We start from the raw sequence: 20,565 nt of genomic DNA on the forward strand, positions 1-20,565 counted from the left end.
TGTAGCATAGCTGCTAGAGTTTTCGACTGAGACTCAGGAAATCTTAGGTGATCTGGGTTAGGGTTAGGGTTAGGGTCTCCACTCAGGAATTATGCTAACTGGGTGACTTGGGGCCAGTCACAGGCTCTCAAGCTAGCCTATCTTGCAGGGATACTGTGAAAGGAAAGGATAAGAACAATGTAAGCTGTCTGTAGGAAAAAGTGGGGTATAAATGTAAAGTAATAATAATATGATTCCTCTTCATACGAACATGGAGAGTTCACAAATCAATTGAGGTGCCTATTTTGAAAAACAGTCAGCAACATGATATAGGGTACAAAAAATCCTAGAACTCTCAGCATTCCTAAGCCAGCACAGATCTCCAGGAATTGTAGGACTTTGTCTTACTAAACATGCCTAGCATGGTGCCTTTAGTCCATCTGTGAGCTTCATCATTGTCAATGGCAGTAGTTCTGACCATGTAAACCCCAGTCCATGATTGCTGAGGCTTGCCATGTAAATCTCTCAGAGAGTTTTGGCTGTTGGATGCTGCAGAAATTAAATAAAAGATAACAGCGATATCATGTGAACCCAGATGGCAGGGTTCTTTGTTTTTGCGTTTGTTTTAGAATTAGACAACCTTCAAATAATCCATGGCTTGTTATTTGAAAGCTGTCTAACCTACATTTGCATGACTCAAAATGTCACAGCAAGTCAAACACTTGTGAAAATGGCACTTGTGGATGCGAGGCATTGTAAGACAGCTCTGCAGGGTAAAATAAACAGTGGTGGGTCTTGGGAATGAGGTCTATGGGTTCTTTCTTTGGATTGTTCATGGTTAAACCTTAGGACAGGGTTTGCACATAAGGAAAACCCATGATTCATCCCATTGGGTGCGGTACATGTTGATCTGTGGTGAATCTACAGGCAGTTTTTAAAAGTAGAAGTGAAACTGAAAGGACTTCTACTCAATTCACTGGAAGACCCTGTAATGTCTCAGAGTTGGATTTCCTGAATAATCAGCATGTGCACCCATATTAGATAAAAGATTAAGGGGAAGGTGACCCAAAAAGAGATCCCCTTAAAGGGTAGAACTTGGCAGTTATAAAAAGAAAAGGTGGGATAGCTGAACAGGTATTTGCTTCCTTCCGCACATTTTCACCACCTCCATAAAACATTGTTTTACTTCTCTTAAAACTCTGCCATGTCATTTTATGTGTGCGCACCATTTTTCTTTGCTTCAAGTTGTTGGTTTCCTTCCAGTTTTCCCAGGCCACCCAGAATTTCTCCTGTGCAAAGTCCACTGAAATGAATCTGACTTGCACACTGGTACCTGGTAAACAATGTGTGCAGTGGGCTTTTCCTTCCCCAGTTTCATTTCGATATATAATTTCATAATGTTTAAGACACTTGTTTCATCATTGACAAGCCAGATGCAAACCATCTGTGCATCCCTCTGCCTGGAGAAGCAAACTTCATCTGTGCCTTTCCAGACTGGGAAAAACTTCCCCTTCTCGGTGTCTGCAGATGTCAAAAGTGGACGGAGAAAAGTGGCAGGCTGTGTGCGCGGAGTGGACCGAGCAACCTGCCCGCAAAGGGAGGGGGGGCCCTCCTTGCGTTCCGGCTCCGCATCTGCAGAGCAAGCTTCCTGTGCATCTCCGAGGCCGGGCGCGCGCTCCGAACCACTTGGCCACGTTTCACGGGGCGCCACGAGTGCAGGAGGCCCGCCTGAGCCCGGACTGTCTCTCTTCCCGCGCATCTCGGCCCGCACCGGTTGACGCCTTGCCAAGGCCGCGGCGCCCCGTCCCCTCTCGGCGCCGGGGGCCGCCGCTCCACCCCCTCCCGAGGCGGCGCTCTCCTCCCAGCCGCAGGTGGCTGCTGCGAACAGGAAGTTGCTACTGAGCCTCTGCTAGTTTCACGCGCTCGCTGCTCGGCTGCAGCCAGGCAGGGGCAGGAGCCGAGGGTGCGAGGGAGCCTGTTCGCCCGCCAGGGTCTCCTCCCGCGGAGAGTGGCAGACGCTTTCGCGGCTTGCTTGACAGCGTGCGACTCCGAGGAAGCCCCTGAAGCTCGGCGACACCTGCCACTCCGGTTTTTTCCCCCTAGTTGCATTTTAGAACGGATTTTAACCATTCATTTTGGGAAGGGGCTGCGGGACGTTTGAGGATTTCGTGAATATACACCTGACACGCGCGCGCAGCCCTTGCTCAGGGAAGGCGAGGGCTCCCTCTGCCCCGGCCTCTGTCCCCCCTTCCCGCCCCCACCCCTTTTGACACGCAAGAGATCACCGGCATCGCCGATGGCTTCGTCCAGTCCCAGCGATTCGAATCCGAACTCCCAGCCGGGAGACCCCGATCCGAATCCAAATCTCAGCCCTCAAGAAGAGCTGGACTTCTCGATCTTATTTGACTATGACTATACGAACCCTATTGCAGGTTTGTGACTTCTGCCTGTTGTTGTTACTGAGCTTCAAGAAGGGCTTGCTCGCTCGCTCGCTTTCTTGCTTGTTTTCCCTCCCCGAAGGTCTCTTCTTGATGCATCCGGGATAAATGTTGGGTTTGTGCAACGCAGGGGCAGGAGCCTGCATCATTGGCTGCCTGGAAAAAACAATGGCTCTTCAGCACTTGGGTGGGAACTCACTGTGTTTGGGTACGAGGCAGACTGGACCAGGAAAGCTTTGTTTTATGCCTTCGACTCCAAAGAAGGCAGCGGGGAAGCATTCCAGAGTTTTCAGGGGTTGGGTGGAATGCATTTGCTGCAAGGAGGGCTACCTGTCTTCTCTCAGCAGAGGTGGTGTAGACGGTGTATATACGTCCATTTGTCAACCAGAAAGACGGATGATGGCAAGTTCAGACTGCTGAGTTTCTGATGGGATGAACATATCTGGCAGAAATGTAACGGGCAATGAAATTATGAAGATAGAAATGTACTGGCTTGGACATTGTAGCAGATCTGAAGACTGCTGCCCTTTCTGGCTAATAGAAAAATACAGCTGAATGTACAACTGAATATACCAAACAACAACAATTGGCATTGATCTTAAAATTGTTTTTCAGCCTGGCGGTATTATAGAGTGACAGCAGTTACCGATTGTATCGTAGGAAGCGAACATAAAGAACAAGCGGCGGGGGTGGTGTTGCTGTTGAAGTGGTGATAGCACTGAAATTGTTATTGGGAAATGACAACTGTCTGTGAAGTATGGCTTGGTAGAGCTGTTGGGTTGATTAACTGGAAGCAGCCTCTGCAGAACCGGACTGCTTTGCTTTGAAGGCCCAACGGCACTGCGGTTGTGCATGAGTATGTTATGTGTGTGAGTTGTCATAGACTATCAGGCCATTCTAATATATGATAATGCTCCTTTGCACTAGTTCTCCTGGGGTGTATCTGGATGTCACGTTTTGTGTCATGTGTAAATATTGCACATGCACATTTGTGTATTGGGAGCGCACTCACAGCCCTCCAGATGTTGCCTTACTTCATGGTACAGCCATGCTTGAAGAATGTAATACATACAATAGACCCAAGGGTGCCTGAAAAGTGTGCTAGGAGCTGCAGCTGCAGCTTTTCTCATGGTGGAGTGGCCACCAGGTAATTCAGAAGCATTATTGAATCACTGCTTGATACTGTCAATTTTATGCAAGTCAAGTTTATGCAAGGTTTCTTTATTCGGAACTGTGTGTATTCTGCATCTTGTCAAAATAAATTCTGCAACATTGCTATCTGAACACCTTTCAAATACCAATTTTGGGCTATATTTTATATGAATTATTGCAGCCTAAAATGACACAATTATTTCCTAGTTATTAAATAATCCTTGTTTCCCCAAATGCTAGACAAAACAAGTAAGTCTTACACTACAGTCCTAGACATGTCTACTCAGAAATAAATCCCACTGAGTTCATTGGATGAGTGTCCATAGGACAAGAGCCTAAGCTACTTTTCTGAAATGATTGTCTCTGTTGGCAGGGAGCTGTCAGATAAAAATGCCTCCTACTGGACCCTAACCCAGTCTTGATTTTTTGTGGGGCCCACTTCATTATTTGGTGCTAGTGTTGCTTTGCAACGTAACATAAGTCAGGCAGTGTCCTATTCTGGGTCCTGATTAACAGCGTCCTGGCTAAGATTGCCTCCAAAACAATGGGGATGCTCCAAAACAATGGAAGAATGCTCCCTTTAAAGGGCAGTGTTGGGGGGGGGGGGTTAATAAAGAATAAGAAGCTTGAAATCGATCAATCTAAATGTAATTTCAATATAGGCCCTAAAATACAGCAGAAGCTTTATTTATTTATTAGATTTGTATACCACTCAACATGCAAATATCTTCAGGGTGTTTTACAATAGCAAAGATCAGTAGCAAAAGCAGCAACAGCAACAACAACCCAAAGCAAACAAAAACCAAGAATACAGCAATATAAGTATAAAAACAATTTTATTTTTTTCATGTTTCTCTTGTTTAATATAACATTGTCCTTTATTCTTTATTGAAGCCCTCCCATCCATTCCCTAAATGATAATTAAATTTGAACTTTATTCAAGATTATGGGAGGCCTTAATAGTGGGATGGCATTAGTGAACACATTATTTTTAATGATTTCTCTTTTCTTGACTATTTGTAAACGCACTGTCTACTTTAAGCCCTTAAAATGGAAGTGGATATATAGCAGTACAAAAGTAGCTTTTGAAGGTATGTCACTACTGAATGTAGCAGATGTTGAAGACATCATTTCCATCAACCGGTTCAGTCAAGAAATCACTTCATTGAATATGAAATGTGAATCTGATATCATTGAATATAGTCAAGCATATCCTTCAATGTATATTTTGAGTATATATTGGTATCAACTCAGGATATGGCAGGAATAAGGACACCCTCCCCCCATAAGCTGTTAGACTGCAGTTCTCATCAGCCCCAGCCAACATGGTTATTAGTGAGAGACAATGGGATCTGCAGTCCAACAATATCTGGAGGTCTACAGGTTTCCCATCCTTAGGGTAAGAGAACTGTTACTGTTTTCTACTAAACATGGACCAGAAACAATAAGGACCAAGTGTGCCTTACAACACTTAGAGGTACATTTGTAGAAAAAAAAAAGATTTTTGGGTTGCAGTCTACAACGGTTAAGAGTATCTCATGAAGTTTGAGCCTGCTTCTGCTAAGGGTACAACCACTGCTTTATCATGTACCTTTTGAATGAGTGAAAGCACTGAACATAGCAAAGAATAGTTTAAAATGGTATACTCTTACAGCACCCAAACCGTGACTGAGAATATCTTTTCCAGTACAGTAAAAACAACTGTAGTTGCTAATTTACATTTCCAGTGATGGGCCTAGAGAAATTAGCACGTTTAATAATTCTGCATCAGTAATGCAGAGGTCCAGTTAAATAATAAACCCAATCTAAGCTTCACCGAACTCTGAGACATTGTGGCTTTACCTCAACTTGGTTCTTGCTATGCAGGAAAAGAAGAAAAGATACCAAAATGATTTTCTTATCAAACACATTTGTGTTTGCTGTTGTAAATGCACTGTAAGAAAACTCTTACTTCCTTGATGGCAAAACCAAGGTTGCATTTGTAAACACATTATGGAATAAGCCCCATTGAATTTCAAGTGCTTCTGAGTCAGCATGCATACAGTTGTGCTGCAAAACCGTTTGTTTTTTTACCTTGCTCACTTTGTGTTTCTGATATCTAATAAAGTATTCCATTTCTGTGTGATACCAAAGAAATTCAGTGTGATGCAGTGTAGTTGGATTGGAAAGAATTGGGTTCAGGTGTCTGTTCAGTCATGGATTTTACTGAGCGGTCATGGACAAGTAAGTATAGGAGAACAGCTGATGGTAAAATGGAGACGTTTCAATGTACACTGAATAGAATAGAAGTAGAAATGGAAGAGTCCTGTAGGGCCATCCAGTCTTACCCCGTGCTCCGTTTCCACAAGTGGTCACCCATCCAGATGCAGGCCCTCACTTTTCCAGCTTAGCAAAGGGGACTTGACATGCTAGCTTGATGTATAACTATGCAGGCAGGATGCTCCCTGACCTTTTGTAGGATACACATGTGATAAGTCATAAAAATCCTTGTCAACCCTGTAACGTAAACTTGCTAAAACATATGTGGTAGTTAGAAGAAAAGGAACACTGCCTGAGATGAGCATTTTTGTGGCTTTGAATGTCTGCTTAGCAACTTCTAAAGCAGCCGTTTTTGATCTGTGTGGTGCTTCAGATCAAGTAAGATTTCTGATGAGGTGGCAGATAGGAATTTATTATGGACTAAGGGCTTGCAGGTGCCCCGTGTATGTTGAAGGATGTGCTCATGTCAGCCATTGTATTTCTCAAACCACTTTTATTCTGAAGAAATTTCTTTCCAAGGAGCAGCATGCTAGGTGGTGTTCTGGATTTGGGAGAGTGCGATAGCTCTGTCATGCCTGAATTTTTCTTGACATGCTTGTCCCTACTGAATAGGACAGAGCCCCCCCACCAAGCTATTGCATCAGAGGAACAATCGCTGTTCCCTCTACCTCCGACATGGAATTGATTTCTTTGTAGAAACATGATCAAATGTGAAACCTCAAAAAGAACTGATTGTAGGATAGGAAGAAAAGCTGTTTTCAAGCCAGGCTGATTAAAATAAGAATGTGTTTTAAAAACCGTCTTGCATTTGCAACCCAATACACATTTACTTGGTAGTAAATACCATTGTACTTAGTGGAGCTTACTTATGAGTAAACCTGTATAGGATTCCAGTGTTGGTGTTGCTGGGTTAAGTTCACAAAGCACTTTTAAAAAGTGCAAAGCAGGGTTGCTGATTCAGCTGAAAATGTTTTCCAAGCATTGGTGTGTTTTGGTTAGTAGTTTCACAAGTTGCCTTTTTGTTTTGTTGTGGGACAATAAATGTCATGATGTAGTTTAGGAACAAATTTGTTGTCCTTAGATCATGGGGAGCTGGGTTCAAGTCCCAGCTTTAATCACACAATCTCCATGCATGACACTGGAGTGGTAAATTTCTTGGCCTAACTTACATCACAAGGCTGTTGTGAGGATAAAATGGGAAGTAGTGTGTATGTCTTCTGAATTTCTATTAAGAAGGGAAGAGTAAAAATGCCACTATTATAGTAATATTACAAAGGCTGTGTGGCACAGTTTATGCAACATTAATGCTGAATAGAGTAAGCTCAGTGGAGCCTCCAGCAACTGTTTTCCTTGCACTGAAAGCCTGGATACCATGAATATTATTAATTTTGTATATTTTCAAGATGGAAATAATTAGCTTAAGAGAGATCACAACAAAATGTATAATCTGGAGGACATTCCTTGTCTTTCAAAAGACACCATTGTGAGTCTGTAAGTAATCCTTTCTACATCAGTGAATTTAATGTACTAAGATTAAAGCATGTTTACAGAGAGATGGAGGGGTAGTTCTTTTTTCTTTCCTTTCTTTAAGCTTTAGTCCACATGTCTTATGTGTGCCTGGCAGTTGTGGAAGATTACCGTTTTAAAAATGATGTTAGCTGCATTTGAACTGAAGCTGGTAAAACATCCAGGTTTTGGATGTTCACCAAAACTGTAAGCATAGCAGCAGGTCAGTGCTCCAGGCTTTCTCTTCTTCCTTCCTAAAAGTTCTCAACTGATGTGCCAGCTGTAGATGTACAAGTGCATGTGGGGCAGTGGAATCAATCGAGCTGCTTTGCATGAAATTTAGGACTGGTTAGCATGTGCATGTTGAAGCCTTCAACATCAAGGAATTACTTGCATGCGTGCATGGGTCATTACCAAATTGGTGCTTCAGGCAAAACTTTCATATAGTCTGATGCAATCTCAGATGCACTAATTTTTGGTAGAGTCATTATGCACATTCAGTGATGAGTCATCAAATCATGTGTGCGTGTGGAAACCCTAAGATGCTCAATTGTCTAGGGAACAGGTATATGAACTTGATAAATTGGAAGCCCGCCTGATAGTGTGGCTGGAGTGTTGGACTGAGACTGAGGAGAACTGGATTCTAGTTCCTACGTAGCCATGAAATAGACTAAGTAAACTTTTGGACCATTCACTAACTTTTAGTGACCTCATGGAGTTAGGTAAATCAGGCCAAAGGAGAAGCATCTATGCCTTCGGCTTCTTGGAGGAGAGTCAGAATAAAAATGTAACAAATAAATATGAAATACCCAAATCAGTGAGAGTTCAGAGGCATCAAGCAATGGGGATTCCATGAACTTTCCTCCCCCCTGCAGACCTCCTTTATCCCCCCAAAACCCCCTCTGGAAAGTCAGGAAACTCTCATCAGGAAAGGCCTGGAATGCCGGATGGGTACAGCAGGGATGTGGAATTGGGCAGAGACCTCTAACAGGGACGGGAATTGGGTTGCAAGCTGTTCTGCTTTATCCCACAGCAACCTCCACTTGATGGAGCTCATATAAAGAGGTCATCCTTTCCCACTTCAGCCTTCTCCTGACAATGATGGGATGATTCAGTGGTTGAGCCTCTGCTTTGCATGCAGAAGGTCTCAAGTTCAATCTGCAGCATCTACAGGTAGGGGTAGAAAACTCCTTCCAGAAACCCTGAAAATCCACTGCCAGTCTGTGCTAGCAATATTGTTCTAGATGGAGCAGTATTGACTCAGTATAAGGCAGCTTCCTATGTTCCTGTCCCAGGACTTTCCAGAGGGTGCCCCACTCCTTATGAGAGTCTTGGGCATGAGGGTCTGCTGCACTGGGGAAGAGGGAGCAGGGAGCTTCCATTGCCTGAGCATCTCCATTTGAAAACTGCATTGGATAAAAGCTGCCATATGGTTCAAAACTAAGTTGCGTGTGAATGTGGGACTATCACAGTTGCTTGCTTTAGACTCGCTAGCCCAGGAGGTAAAGATGTATGGAATCACAGAATCACAGTATAGTAGAGCTGGAATCGGCCAACAAAGCCATTGAGTCCAAGCCTCCCTGCTCAGAGCAGGGCTCCAAGTTAATCCATCCAACTTGGGCTGCAAGTGCAGGGCTCCAAGCCATCCCTTTCAGATGGTTGTCCAGTTGCATCTTGAATGCCTCCCGTTCCACAATTTTCCTAAATAACACACTTTGAGAGCCAATGTGGTGTAGTGGTTAAAAGTTAGCTCCATATATAGACAGAGTACCCGGAGGAGGGCCTTCTCTGTGGTGGCGCCCCGTCTATGGAATGCGCTCCCCAGACAGGTCTGCCTGGCGCCATCATTACATGTTTTTCAGCGCTAGGTTAAGATCTTTTTATTTAATCAATATTTTAATAAGTTTTAATATTGAACTTTATTATCATATTTTAATTGCAGCCAGAATGGGTCATTAATTTATTTATGTTATACTTTTATGTATATGTATTTTATTTGTGTAAGCCATCCTAAGGGTCTCGCAAAGGATGGCATACAAATATCTTGAATAAATAAATAAATCATGTTTCTGAGAGGGGGAAGTGGTTACGAGTGCAAGGCTAGGACTCAGCTGATCTGGGCTCTAGTCCCCGCTCAGCCATGGAGCCAACTGGGTGACTTTGGACTGGTCACAGACTCTCAGCCCAACCTACCTCACAGGGTTGTTATTGTGGGAATAAGATGGAGAGGAGGAGGAGAATTAGGTGAGCCACCTGGAGTTCCTTGAAAGACAAAAGGCAGGATATTTTTTTTAATGGTTCCATTGTCATATTGCTCTAACAGTTGGGAAGTTTTTCTTGATGTTCAGCTGGAATTAGGCTTCTTATCACTTGTAATTTGAGCCTGTTTCTATGTTGATTGAGAAGAGATCCTGTCCCTCCTCTGTGTGACAACTCTTCAATTACGTGAAAAGTGCCACCGTATCTTCCCTCAGTCTTCTCTTTTCAAGGCTAAATGTGCCCAATTTCCCCAGTCTCTCCTTGTGGGTCTTTATTTCTAGTTCCTTGATCATCTTTGTTGCCTTGCCCTGACAGTTGTCTGCATCTATTTTAAACGATGGATGCTCAGAGTGAGACTTCATCAGTGCTGAGTAAAGGGGAACTAGCATTTCACATGAATTGGAAGTGATATGTCTTTGAATGCACCCCAAAGTGCATTTGTCTTTTTTGCAGACACACCACATTGCTGACTCATAATCAGCTTGTGGTCTACAACAATTCCCAGATCCTTCCCTCTTGTAGTATTGTTGGGCGATGTATCCCTCACGTGGTAACAATGTAGCTGATGTCTTTTTCCTAGGGGCAGAACTTGGCATTTATCCCTACTCAATTTAATTTTTTGTAGTTTTCCGTCCTATGCTCCAGCCCATTAAGATTACTTTGAATCTTGTTTCTGTCTTTCAGTGTATGAACTATCCCATCCAATTCTGTGTCATCTACAAGTATGATATGCATTTCCTACACTTCTTCATCCAAATAATTAATAGAAATGTTGCAGAGCACTGGGTGCAAGACTGAATTGTGTGGGACCCACTCGTTTCCTCTCCTCAGTTTGAGATGGTGCCATTGATAAGCACTCTCTGAATCCCGTTCTGTAGCCAGCTGGGGATCCACCTGACAGATGTTCCACCTAGCCCACATTCAGCCAGTTACCTTGGGACACTGTCAACAGCTTTGCTGAACTGAAGACAGTTTAAGTCCACAGCATTCCCACAGTCTATCAAGGAGGTCACCTGATCATAAAATGAGAAGCTGGAGCATACCCCAGCTGAAGCAACAAAAAAGAGGCGGGTGTACATTTATTTCCTAGCTACTGCCTGGGAGTAGCTCTTTACATTTTCAGGAGTATCAGACTCTATGAACAAACCACAGAAAGATATTACCTTCCAACCCTGTTCATGAGCACCCATGAGCATTGGTCTGGCTACTGCTGGGGACAATTCTGGCCTAGATGAATCTTTGGCCTGATCCAAAAGGGGATTTCGTACATTTTTAGGACCTTTCCATTAAGAATATGTCAGTGTCATCCTACATAGGTGAATGATGGGAGATTCACACAGCTCATAGATAAAACTATGCAAATTTGCTATGATTAGACAAATTCATGGAGGATGAGCCCATCAAATGGCTGTATGTCAGGGGACGGGGAACCTTGTTCATCTCAAGAGCCAAACTCAATTTTGGGGAAGTTCTTGTAGGTCACATTCTAGTGGTGCATGGCAATGGAGGCAAAAGTGATGGAGGCAATAGAAAACAACCCTCTGCCCAGCCTATTTTAGCTTAAGGTGTTTACCACCACTAGATAAGAGAGGATGTTTCACCCTTTTTGAATGGGAAACATGAGTAGAAGCCGGGTAACCATCAGACAATTGGTGGCTGGAGAAAAAGAGGTGAGGCCAAGGCAGGGGATGTGACTATCTGGAATACCTTGAAGGGCTGCATTTGGTCCCCAGGTGTGAGGTTTCTCACACCTGCTGTATATTATCTTCTGTATCGGGGAGGATTAGCATCAGGGTTGAACAGCAGTTGCTGAGGAACGGGAGCAAGAGGATGCCTTTGCTCTGATGTCCTACTTGTGGGCTTCCTGTCAGGCTAGTCACTGTGTGAACAAATTGGGGAACTTGATACTGTTGCTGCTGCTGCTGCTGCTATTTTTGTTTCTATACTGCCCAATAGATGACGCTTTCTGAGTGCTGTGCAACAATAGGTCTTTAGTTTGATCCAACAGCTACCATATAACCGGTACTGCCTGATCCTGTCTAATCTTGGCAGCTAAGCAGGGCCAGACCTCATTAGTATTTGGAAGGGAGACTTGCATTCTGCACTGATCAGGGCGTTGAACCCAAGGGCCTTCTGTGCCCCTTCTAACCGTTTGATTCTCTTCTCGTAGATAAAGTCCTATCCTCTGATCTAGAATGCCGAAGCCAAGCAGCTCACATGGGCAGGGGTCCCTTTAAGCCACGAGCTAGGATTGTAGTCTCTCCAACCAGTGTTCTTTTTCAGTAGGTGAGCCTCGTGACCGAGGGCTGGACAACATGCTTCACTGAAAAGGGAATGTGCAGCTGATAATCACTCTTCAATTTCCTTGTGCAAGTGTGTGGGCCTATGATCTGGGCTGGAATGGCCATGCATAGGTTTTTCCTTAAATGCTCTCCCATTCCCCCTCACACGCTGCAGAAGGGGGCTAAAACAAGATTAAAACAATTCCATTGGCATCAGAGGAGTTCCTCCTTTTCATGCCATTTTCAATGCTTATGCAAGAGCAGGAGAAAGGTGGATCTAAAGAAGTAAAGCAGCTGGGTGGGAAGGATTATTATTATTATTACATTGCATTTTTATTCGGCCTTTTTTCAGTGGTGAGGAAACAAGGCGGATTATATAGCTCCATTTTATCCTCACAACAACAACCTTGTAAGGTAGGTTAGTTTGAGAGTGAGTGACTGACGTAAAGGCATCCAGTGAGTTTTGTGGCTCAGTGGAACCTAGAACCCAGATCTCCCAGGTCCCCAGTTCAATACCCTCACCACTGCACCACACTGACTTTAAATCTCAAAAGGAAGAAGGAAGCCTAAGATAGGTGACGGATGCATCAACCCTGCTAATCAAAAATCTCAGGGTTTTGACCCTGCCAGCCCTGTTTTCGTTGAACCACAGTCCACAATATCTCATTAGTGCTAGCCATCTTAGCCTATGAAGTGTTGCCCTCTGATAAGAGCTGCATGGCTATTAAAAGCGTTAAGCAAGGAAGCCCGTTCCGCAATTCTTACAGCAGCCATAACATTACAAAACCTCACTCTCCACCACCTGCCCCGTCCACTATAGGTAACCTGTAGAGTAATAATATTAGTCTCCATTTCAGTTCTGTTGTAAGGGTACTTGGTTAGTGCTGAGCACTTGGAATGTAGTGAGAGCTGTAGTTTATTCCCTTGAGACATGAGTCCTTGTTACAGGTTTTTGGTGGGCTTTTTGCTCTGGTCCTTAACCCCAGCTAAACCTAAAGGATCGCAGATCTTGATGTGGACCTGCTTCCCTGTCAAGAGCTGCAGGTGATGCTTTCTGAGGGCACCATTGTCCACAGAGGCCTGTTCATCAGGCATGCACTGGAAGGGCTGTCTCATGTGTTGGCAGATGTGTTTCCTCAAGAATGACAGTTGGTCCCTACTTGCTTTACCTTTTGATTGTGTGTAAAAATGGATCTTTCCAGTCTGGACTTTCAGAATGTGTAGCATTAATGTTTTTACTGCTTTAAATAGTTTACTGTATGTTGCCTTGATGTCTTTTGGGCTAAGATGGAAAAGTAGGAGAAGTCTTTCAAAAGCAAAAAGAGAGATTGAGAGAGAGAGAAATTAGGAATTTGGATTTTGCTAATGGTTGACTTAAGAGAGTGTCACAAAGGGTATTAATTTAAACTGAACTCTAACCCGTGATATGGATAGCAGTGGTTAATTCTGGAATTGACCTTGTCTTCTGCTGAAATCCTGTTTTGCTCTTACAGATAAGAACATGCATTTCTTCAGTCTAACAAGAATAATTACATTTCTTGGGTATTTTGTTCTAGACATCTAAAGATTTAGTGAGCATGACTGCTCCTGTGTTTAGCCCAGTTTTATACTCATACACTAAAAAATACCCTTGCATTATTACTTTGGGTAATAAATGTGGCAGAAATGCTAAGACCTGAAAGAGTATTTTATTCAACGATTTAAAATGCTGTGAAATAATATGAATAATGCTGGAATTTCTAGTTAAATGAGGTGAGTCAAACAGCTCGCACACAAGCCTGTCACCCCAGATGATCTTTCTCCCCATGTCAACTCAGTGCTCTTTCGAGCTCGGGTGCAATGCTCTGCATGTTTAGACAGAGAAAAGAGCCACAGCTCCCAGTATTCCCAAGCTAGCACAGCTGATGGGGAGATGCTGGGAGGCGTAAGACCTTTTTCTGTCTGAACTTGCATTTTTGAGCTAGCCCAATAAAGATGTTATTCTGCATGGACATAAGCTGGTAGGCACTCTAAAATGAGGAGCGCTGTAAGGGTGGTGTAATGTCAACAAAGGGGCTTTGTTTTAGTCACCTTTTAACAAAGATCCATCAGGGGAGTGGTGCTGCCTGCAATTTCATACTAATGTTTTCGTGGTAACTGGCAGGGAGGCCACTTAGTTGAATCTGCATTGGTTTTATTATTCAAAAGGGGAGAATTTTACTAAGCCAGAAGTAAGTAAAGGAGCTGTCACATCCTCCTGTGCTTTCCAAAAGATGCATTTGGAGGGGGGAAAAAGCAGCAGTAGTCCTTGCTGAGCCAAGCCAGCCTGGCTTGATTGGTAGCTGAGTGTTTGCTAATTGCACGCCCTGTCTTGGTAGCAATGAAGTCTGAACGGCTTGATTTAAACTGGAGCCAAATCAGGGAATTCAATCTTGAAAGCAGGAACTGCTGTGTTTTCATCAGCCTCCTTCTCCTCCCATTCCATAGTAGAGTCACAATGCTGCATTTGTACCATCACTGCCGTTCCCATGGCTACAGACTGTGATGTCACAAACACATGCATTGCGGCCATACCAAGCTTGGACAGTGGTTCCCTACTTCTGAGCTGAAGCAGGGCTGGGATGGGGTGATCCACCTCCAAGAAAAACCTAAGAGCTGTAAGAAGACATGTTGATGAGTCAGCAAGTGGCACCTTCGCTCTGAGTCAGAAGTGGACCGGCACAGATGGGTGGGGCCAGGAAGCCTACAGTAGTGGAGCCGTGCATACAGCATGTCAGCCGGACGGCCACTTCATGCAAAATGGGAGACACGGCACTTTGCATTCATGCACAATTCCTCCTGGATTAACCATTGTGCTAAACATTTTAGAAAACAGTGGATTAACAATAGCTTTCCTTCTGGGTAATGTAAATGAAAAACCAGGTGTGGTGTTCTTCAGCCCAGCTATTGGCTGATTTAAATGTCACAGTGCCTTTTCCTGTTGGGAAAAGATGACAACTATCTGTAAATAGCCACTTCTGAGGCATTCTTGGTACAGTGGTAAGCAACCTGGTGTCTGTCAGAGGTTTTGGACTGCAACTCGCCCTGGTCCCAGACAGCATTACGGATGTCCAGGGTTTATGAGTTTTGTAGCCCCAAACATCAGGAGGCTACTAGCTTTCCCCAGTCTGATGCCCCTTGTATCCTTTTGACTTCAGCTTCCATTGGTGCCAGCCAACTAGTATGCTGGACGTTATCCAGAAGATCTGAAAGCCATAGGTTGGGAAATTCTGTTGTTGACTATAATCCTAAATTAGTCTTTAACCTTCTGATAAATGAACAAGAACAAATAAAACTTTGTTATGCTGATATAAGTACTAATCCATTTAGCCTAGTATAATATTTGTCTAATGTATGCAGAAACAAGGAATACCTGTCTAAGGTGGCTTTCTGGACCACTGCTTCCTTAGACCCTTTCTAAACTGGAGATGCCGGCTGGAGACGGAGCCTGGGACTTGTGCATGCATGCACAGCATGTGTTCTGGCACCGAGTGATGCCTGCTCTCTGCTGAGTCTTGGCTCCATTCCTAGGCTTGCTAATTGGCTAATAATATCCCTGCCTGGCTGTGATGAGTAGGAATCACTTCCAAGGAACATGAGAACTTTAATTAACTGGAGTAGATTTGTTTGTTTCTATTTTATTTTACCATAGAGGACATCAACATGCCACAGTTACCATAAATGCTCATTGCATGCACACTAGCAGACGTTTTCTCGAGGCCAGTAACTTCCTGTGTACATTTTTTTAAAACAAGGCTATCCTAGACACAAAAATCAGTTGGACTTCCATTCTGGGGAGTAGATTGATACTTAAGATTGTGGCATTAATTTGCAGTGTGGTTCATTAACTGAGGTGTGGATCATGTTTGAAGATATTTATGGCAATATTTATATGCATTTCTGTACCCATGATTCGGATCTTGTGACATTTGCTGGAGCTGATCTAAAGGAGCTCAAAAGAGCATGCTAAGTAATCCAACAACATATTGAGGTTGTTGTCCCAAGCCCTTCTCCAAAAGAAAGAATAACTGGGTTAAAACACCATGATAATCCACATGTAAGAGTTGGATATGGGTTGGCTGTGTTGTTGACCCATGAACTATTGTTGAAACCTAGCTTGTTTTATTACCTCAGCCCAGCCAAAATAACTAACTGTGGTGAACAGCCACAGTTCACAATTTCATAACACACTGTGGATTGTTAATGCAGCTGGGTTCAGACAGCACAATAACCCCTGTTTGAACAACAATCCATATGCAACTTTTGAACGTGGGCTATTGTGCTGTCTCAAGCCAGTTAGCGTGTGGTTGTACTGATAAAACTGGACCATGTAGTTTGACAGACTCTCGGTCCCAGAGTTTCCTGGGCATAGGCTGGGGCAGAAACAAAAAGGCAAAATAATTATTGGGGATGTTAATCCCTAGGAGAACCAGCAGTGGTGGTAGGATTTACAGGCACAAAATATATGTCTAGTTCAGATCCACACCATGCTGCCATGTTGGGCAAGAAATACTTATCCTGAGATTGTATGTAAAGTGGTCACAGAGTGTGCATGTGGAAGGGAGCCTGTGAAACAAGTTTTCCTTTGGCTCCCCCAAATTTTCTTGGACCACCCTAAATATATGTCTGTGATGCCTCATGTATGAAGTAGTATAGAAACTGTTTCAATAAATGAGGAAGCAACCGTACACATGTTAACACAGAAAAAGGTTCTGCAATCCAGAATTGGCAAGTGGTTATTGATTCAGGTCTAATTAGAATGGAAGGCTAAGATCTTCCATATGTGGCATTCTGTTTTGATTGAATAATTAACTCACTAGATTGCTAGCATCAATTCAGAATTCTGTGCTGGCCCCATAAATGCAGCAGGCAAGCGGTTATATTAGGCAACAAGAGCAGCTGAAGCCAAACAAAGCAACAATGAAAGCAGACAAAGATGCGTTCAGGCGACTCTTTTTCCCAGCATAACGGCAAGGTTCAGAGCATATGCTAACAAAGTTAAACAAGCCTCCTGTGGGATAATAGCCTGCAGTTTAGTTTTATAGTGGAGTAAAGTGGAAGATTGTGCCATGTATTGAGACAAACAGCTGGATTCAGTAGAGGGAACAGACACACAGTTGCATCTGGAATGCACAGCAAGGCAGTTTTCCAGGTTCTGAGATACAGAAGCCCCACTTCAAGTTGCTTGCCTATTACTTCCTGATTTGCGTGGACATTCTGCATTGGTTTAGTCTGGGAATAACTACCACAATTTCTTATAGCATTACCAAAAATTACAGGCATCATGCAAGCCATAAATACCATGGAATGATTGGTGTACATTTTAAAGCATATACACCCTTGTTCAACATAAACATAATTTGCATTAAATACATTTATATGAAGTTAGATGGTCATTGCCAAGGGATTTGGTTACTACTTTGGGGGTGGAGTGGGGGTTACCCAAAATCTGTACCCTCTAGAATTGGAAGTGAATATTTAAAATGCATTGGTGAGCCAGTGACATTATCTTTATAGGCTTTTCACTGCCACCCATGTCCAAATGAGACAAGAATGGAATCTTTTTCCTCTGTGGAAAGAAGGTGGCAATATAAACCTTATGTAAGAGCATAACTTTGGATAAGGTTTTTAACAGTTCCAAGGATGCATTATACTAGTGTTTGTCTAGATACACTTTCTCCCCTTGCCGATCGGAATGAAATAAAGCATTGTTTAAACATAAATGTGGAACTGTGTCATGCTTGTGTTTATTAACACACACCCCTTCCTTTTTTGGCTCCTATGTATCTGCCAAGATTCTGCTCAGTGAAGCGTTTCCTAGTCTGTAAAATATTCGAAGTGAAAAAAAAAAAAAGGGACTAGTGAAAATGAGACATTTTGCCGTCAATCTGATAGGAATCCTCTGCCACTCAACAAAATAAAAACTTGGGTTTGGTTTTTTTTTTTTTTTTTTGGATTTCACTTTTTTCCCTAGTAGAAATATTTAGTACATAGAACCATCTGACTAATAAAAGGCAAAACCATAGATTTTGCAGGTTTTTCAGTTCAAAAAACTACTGTGCACATAAACTTTGATTTTAAGAAGCATTTAAGTAAACAAACTGAAAATAGCACGCATGTTTATAAATTCAATATTTGAGATATTTGCCATAAATTATGAAAGTTCTTGATTGGTAGTGGTATCCCAGTTATGGAATGACTCCCTTAAAGCATCTTGCTCGGCACCTGCTTTGCAGTCTTTTTGGCACCTGCATTCTCCAACTTGTTCTGATTTACTTCCTTTGATAGATTTTAAAATCAGTGTTGTTCCTGCATGTGTGTTTTGACAAAGTTGGTTGTACACTGCCCTGAAATCCTACCCAGGATGCAGAGCAGTATAGGAACGTTTAAAATGAATGATAACAAAGACACACCAGGGCAAATTAAAAGGAACAAAAGTGGATGAGACAATGGAAGAGGTTAATGCAAATAAATGGTGAAGATAAAATAATGATCCTTTGTAAAGTAAGCAGTAAGTCCATTTCAAACTTTGGCTGGAGTAAAATGCCTTGGCAAGTAGTGCCCCTCTAGGTGCATCAGATCGTAGCTGCACGGGAAGCTGCAGCAAGGATCTGAATCTGGCAAGGTATCAGGGGACCAGGGGTAGAAAATTTAGTGGTAGATGGGCTGGAGATAGGGCACTTGATGATGCAAGCAAGGAAAAAGGGCTGAGGGCAGAAACATAGTCAGAGAATGGGCTGGTAGCTAGGTACTGCGCTGGAGAGATGTGATGATGATCCATGTTCTTGCTTTGTGGGATGCGTTGCTCTTAGCAGCAAAGCAAAGGCATTAGATGCAGTCAGCCACACCCCTATTGGACTTTCAAATCGCAAGGTCCCACCTTGGCCATCATCTAGCGGCTATGGCAGCATTACAGAGATTGGGCAGGTAGAGCCTCAGCCTGAGAGCTGTCCTGGCGACACGGGGTATAAAGTGCCTGGGCATCTGAATTCCTGGATCCAGTCCCCCAGAGCCATGGGTTGGGCTCAAGATATTTTGCAAGTTCGTATATCAATTTGGTGCAAGAATGGTGCACGCTTTTTGTTCTGCTGCCTTTATACTGAGAGTGACCGATGGGTTCATGCTTAGGGTTAGTTGACCTGGTGTCCTCCATGTTTGATCAGTGTCAAGATGTAAAGATATTGCCATCTTTTCCTAATGCACTATCGCTAATGCCTTCTTGTTAACCCGTGATTGCTCAGCTTCTGCAGTGGTGTGCCCAGTCTTAAAAGCGACCCTTCTTTTTCCAGAAGAAACGACTCCTTCACATAAAATCATCAGCCCACCCTCTGGAGTTACTTACCCTCATGATGATGTCTCGGATTATGGCCTCAAGCCGTACCCCTTCGCTTTGTCTAGCCTTTCGGCAGATCACATGGGCAGATATGGACAGCCAGATAGCATAGGGTCAAAATGCTACTTGGACCCTGTCAAGGCTGCAGGTCTTGAGTTGGGCCCTAGGATTGAGATAACTCCATTTTATGAACTGACTCACTCAGGGGGTTCCTTCAGCAGCAGAGACACAGATCTATTGGTAGAACATCAATCCAGCTCAGCTACTGCTAGCCCAAGGTTTACCCTGCCTGTCCCTGGCTTTGAGAGCTACCGAGAACCGCTGTGCCTGAGCCCTCCTAGCAGTGGCTCCTCTGCAAGCTTCATTTCAGAGACAAATTTCTCTCCTTACACCTCACCATGCGTTTCACCAAATAATGGCCCTAGTGATGACCTTTGTCCACAGTTTCAAAACACCCATGCTCATTATTCCCCTAGAACCTCGCCAATAATGTCCCCACAAGCAACCATCGTGGAGGATACCTGCTTGGGGCCACGTTCACCATCATCACGTCCCAACTCAAGGTCGTCGTCTCCAGGTGCAAAGCGGAGGTACCCTTGCACTGATCACTACGGGAGTCAGCAACCTTCCACTTCTCCACGGCAATCGAGGACCCCCTCTCCACTGGCCTCTCCCCAGGTCCCTCTGAGAGAAGACGGATCTTCAGTCACTTACACCCAGTTGTCCACCTCCTCTAGCCTCATGGATGCAATGAGCAACCTCACCACTGATCCTTCCTGCGGAGTTCCCACAAAAATAGGGAGAGCCAGCCCAGATTCTTTCCTGATGTCTTCCCACAAAGCCAGCCTGCCATGTCATGTGCTTCAGCCTGTCGAATACATTGGGTCTTGTGAACAGGATGACCGGAGAAATGCACCACCGGAGTCTATCTTGTTGGTGCCGCCATCTTGGCCAAAGCAGCTGATGCCTGCAATACCCATCTGCAGGTAAGCAGCATGTTGTGCAATCATTTCTAACATTTTTAAAAGCAGAATCTGGCTCTGTTTCTTGAAAATCGTGTTATGCATATGTTTAGGATCATGCAATTTTTACAACTTTCCTAAACAACAACCACCATTATGGCACCCAAGAAAATTTAAAAAAAAAACCCTTCTGTGATGCAGTATGGTGGGACCTACTGTATGAGTTACTAACCAGCCACTGTATTGTGTCCAATGCTAGTCTAATTTAGGACCTATTCATTTCAATGGTTCTACTCTAAGTAGGACCAACATTGGATACTACTGATTATCTTAAAAGCACATCCAGTAAAAAACTGATTTTGACATGTAAGCCTAGC

At 43.6% G+C, this 20,565-nt stretch overlaps 1 protein-coding gene across 5 annotated transcripts in view; it reads left to right on the top strand.

The window, feature by feature from the left end:
* The window catches only part of NFATC2 (nuclear factor of activated T cells 2), a 163,780-nt gene that overhangs the window by 14,069 nt on the left and 129,146 nt on the right, over positions 1-20,565 (top strand). For 2 of the 5 annotated variants that reach the window (XM_044455309.1, XM_044455307.1), the window contains exons 1-2: positions 1,977-2,411; positions 19,183-20,212. In XM_044455309.1, the coding sequence (XP_044311244.1) occupies positions 2,276-2,411; positions 19,183-20,212 (1,166 nt within the window). In that variant the 5' untranslated portion in view covers positions 1,977-2,275. Of the gene's footprint in view, positions 1-1,976; positions 2,412-19,182; positions 20,213-20,565 lie in introns of those variants that run through there. The other 3 variants (XM_044455308.1, XM_044455310.1, XM_044455311.1) reach the window with 3 other exon arrangements.

This window comes from Varanus komodoensis, unplaced genomic scaffold (genome assembly GCF_004798865.1).
Source record: "Varanus komodoensis strain SLA01 unplaced genomic scaffold, ASM479886v1 scaffold8, whole genome shotgun sequence".
NCBI classification, from domain to species: domain Eukaryota; kingdom Metazoa; phylum Chordata; class Lepidosauria; order Squamata; family Varanidae; genus Varanus; species Varanus komodoensis.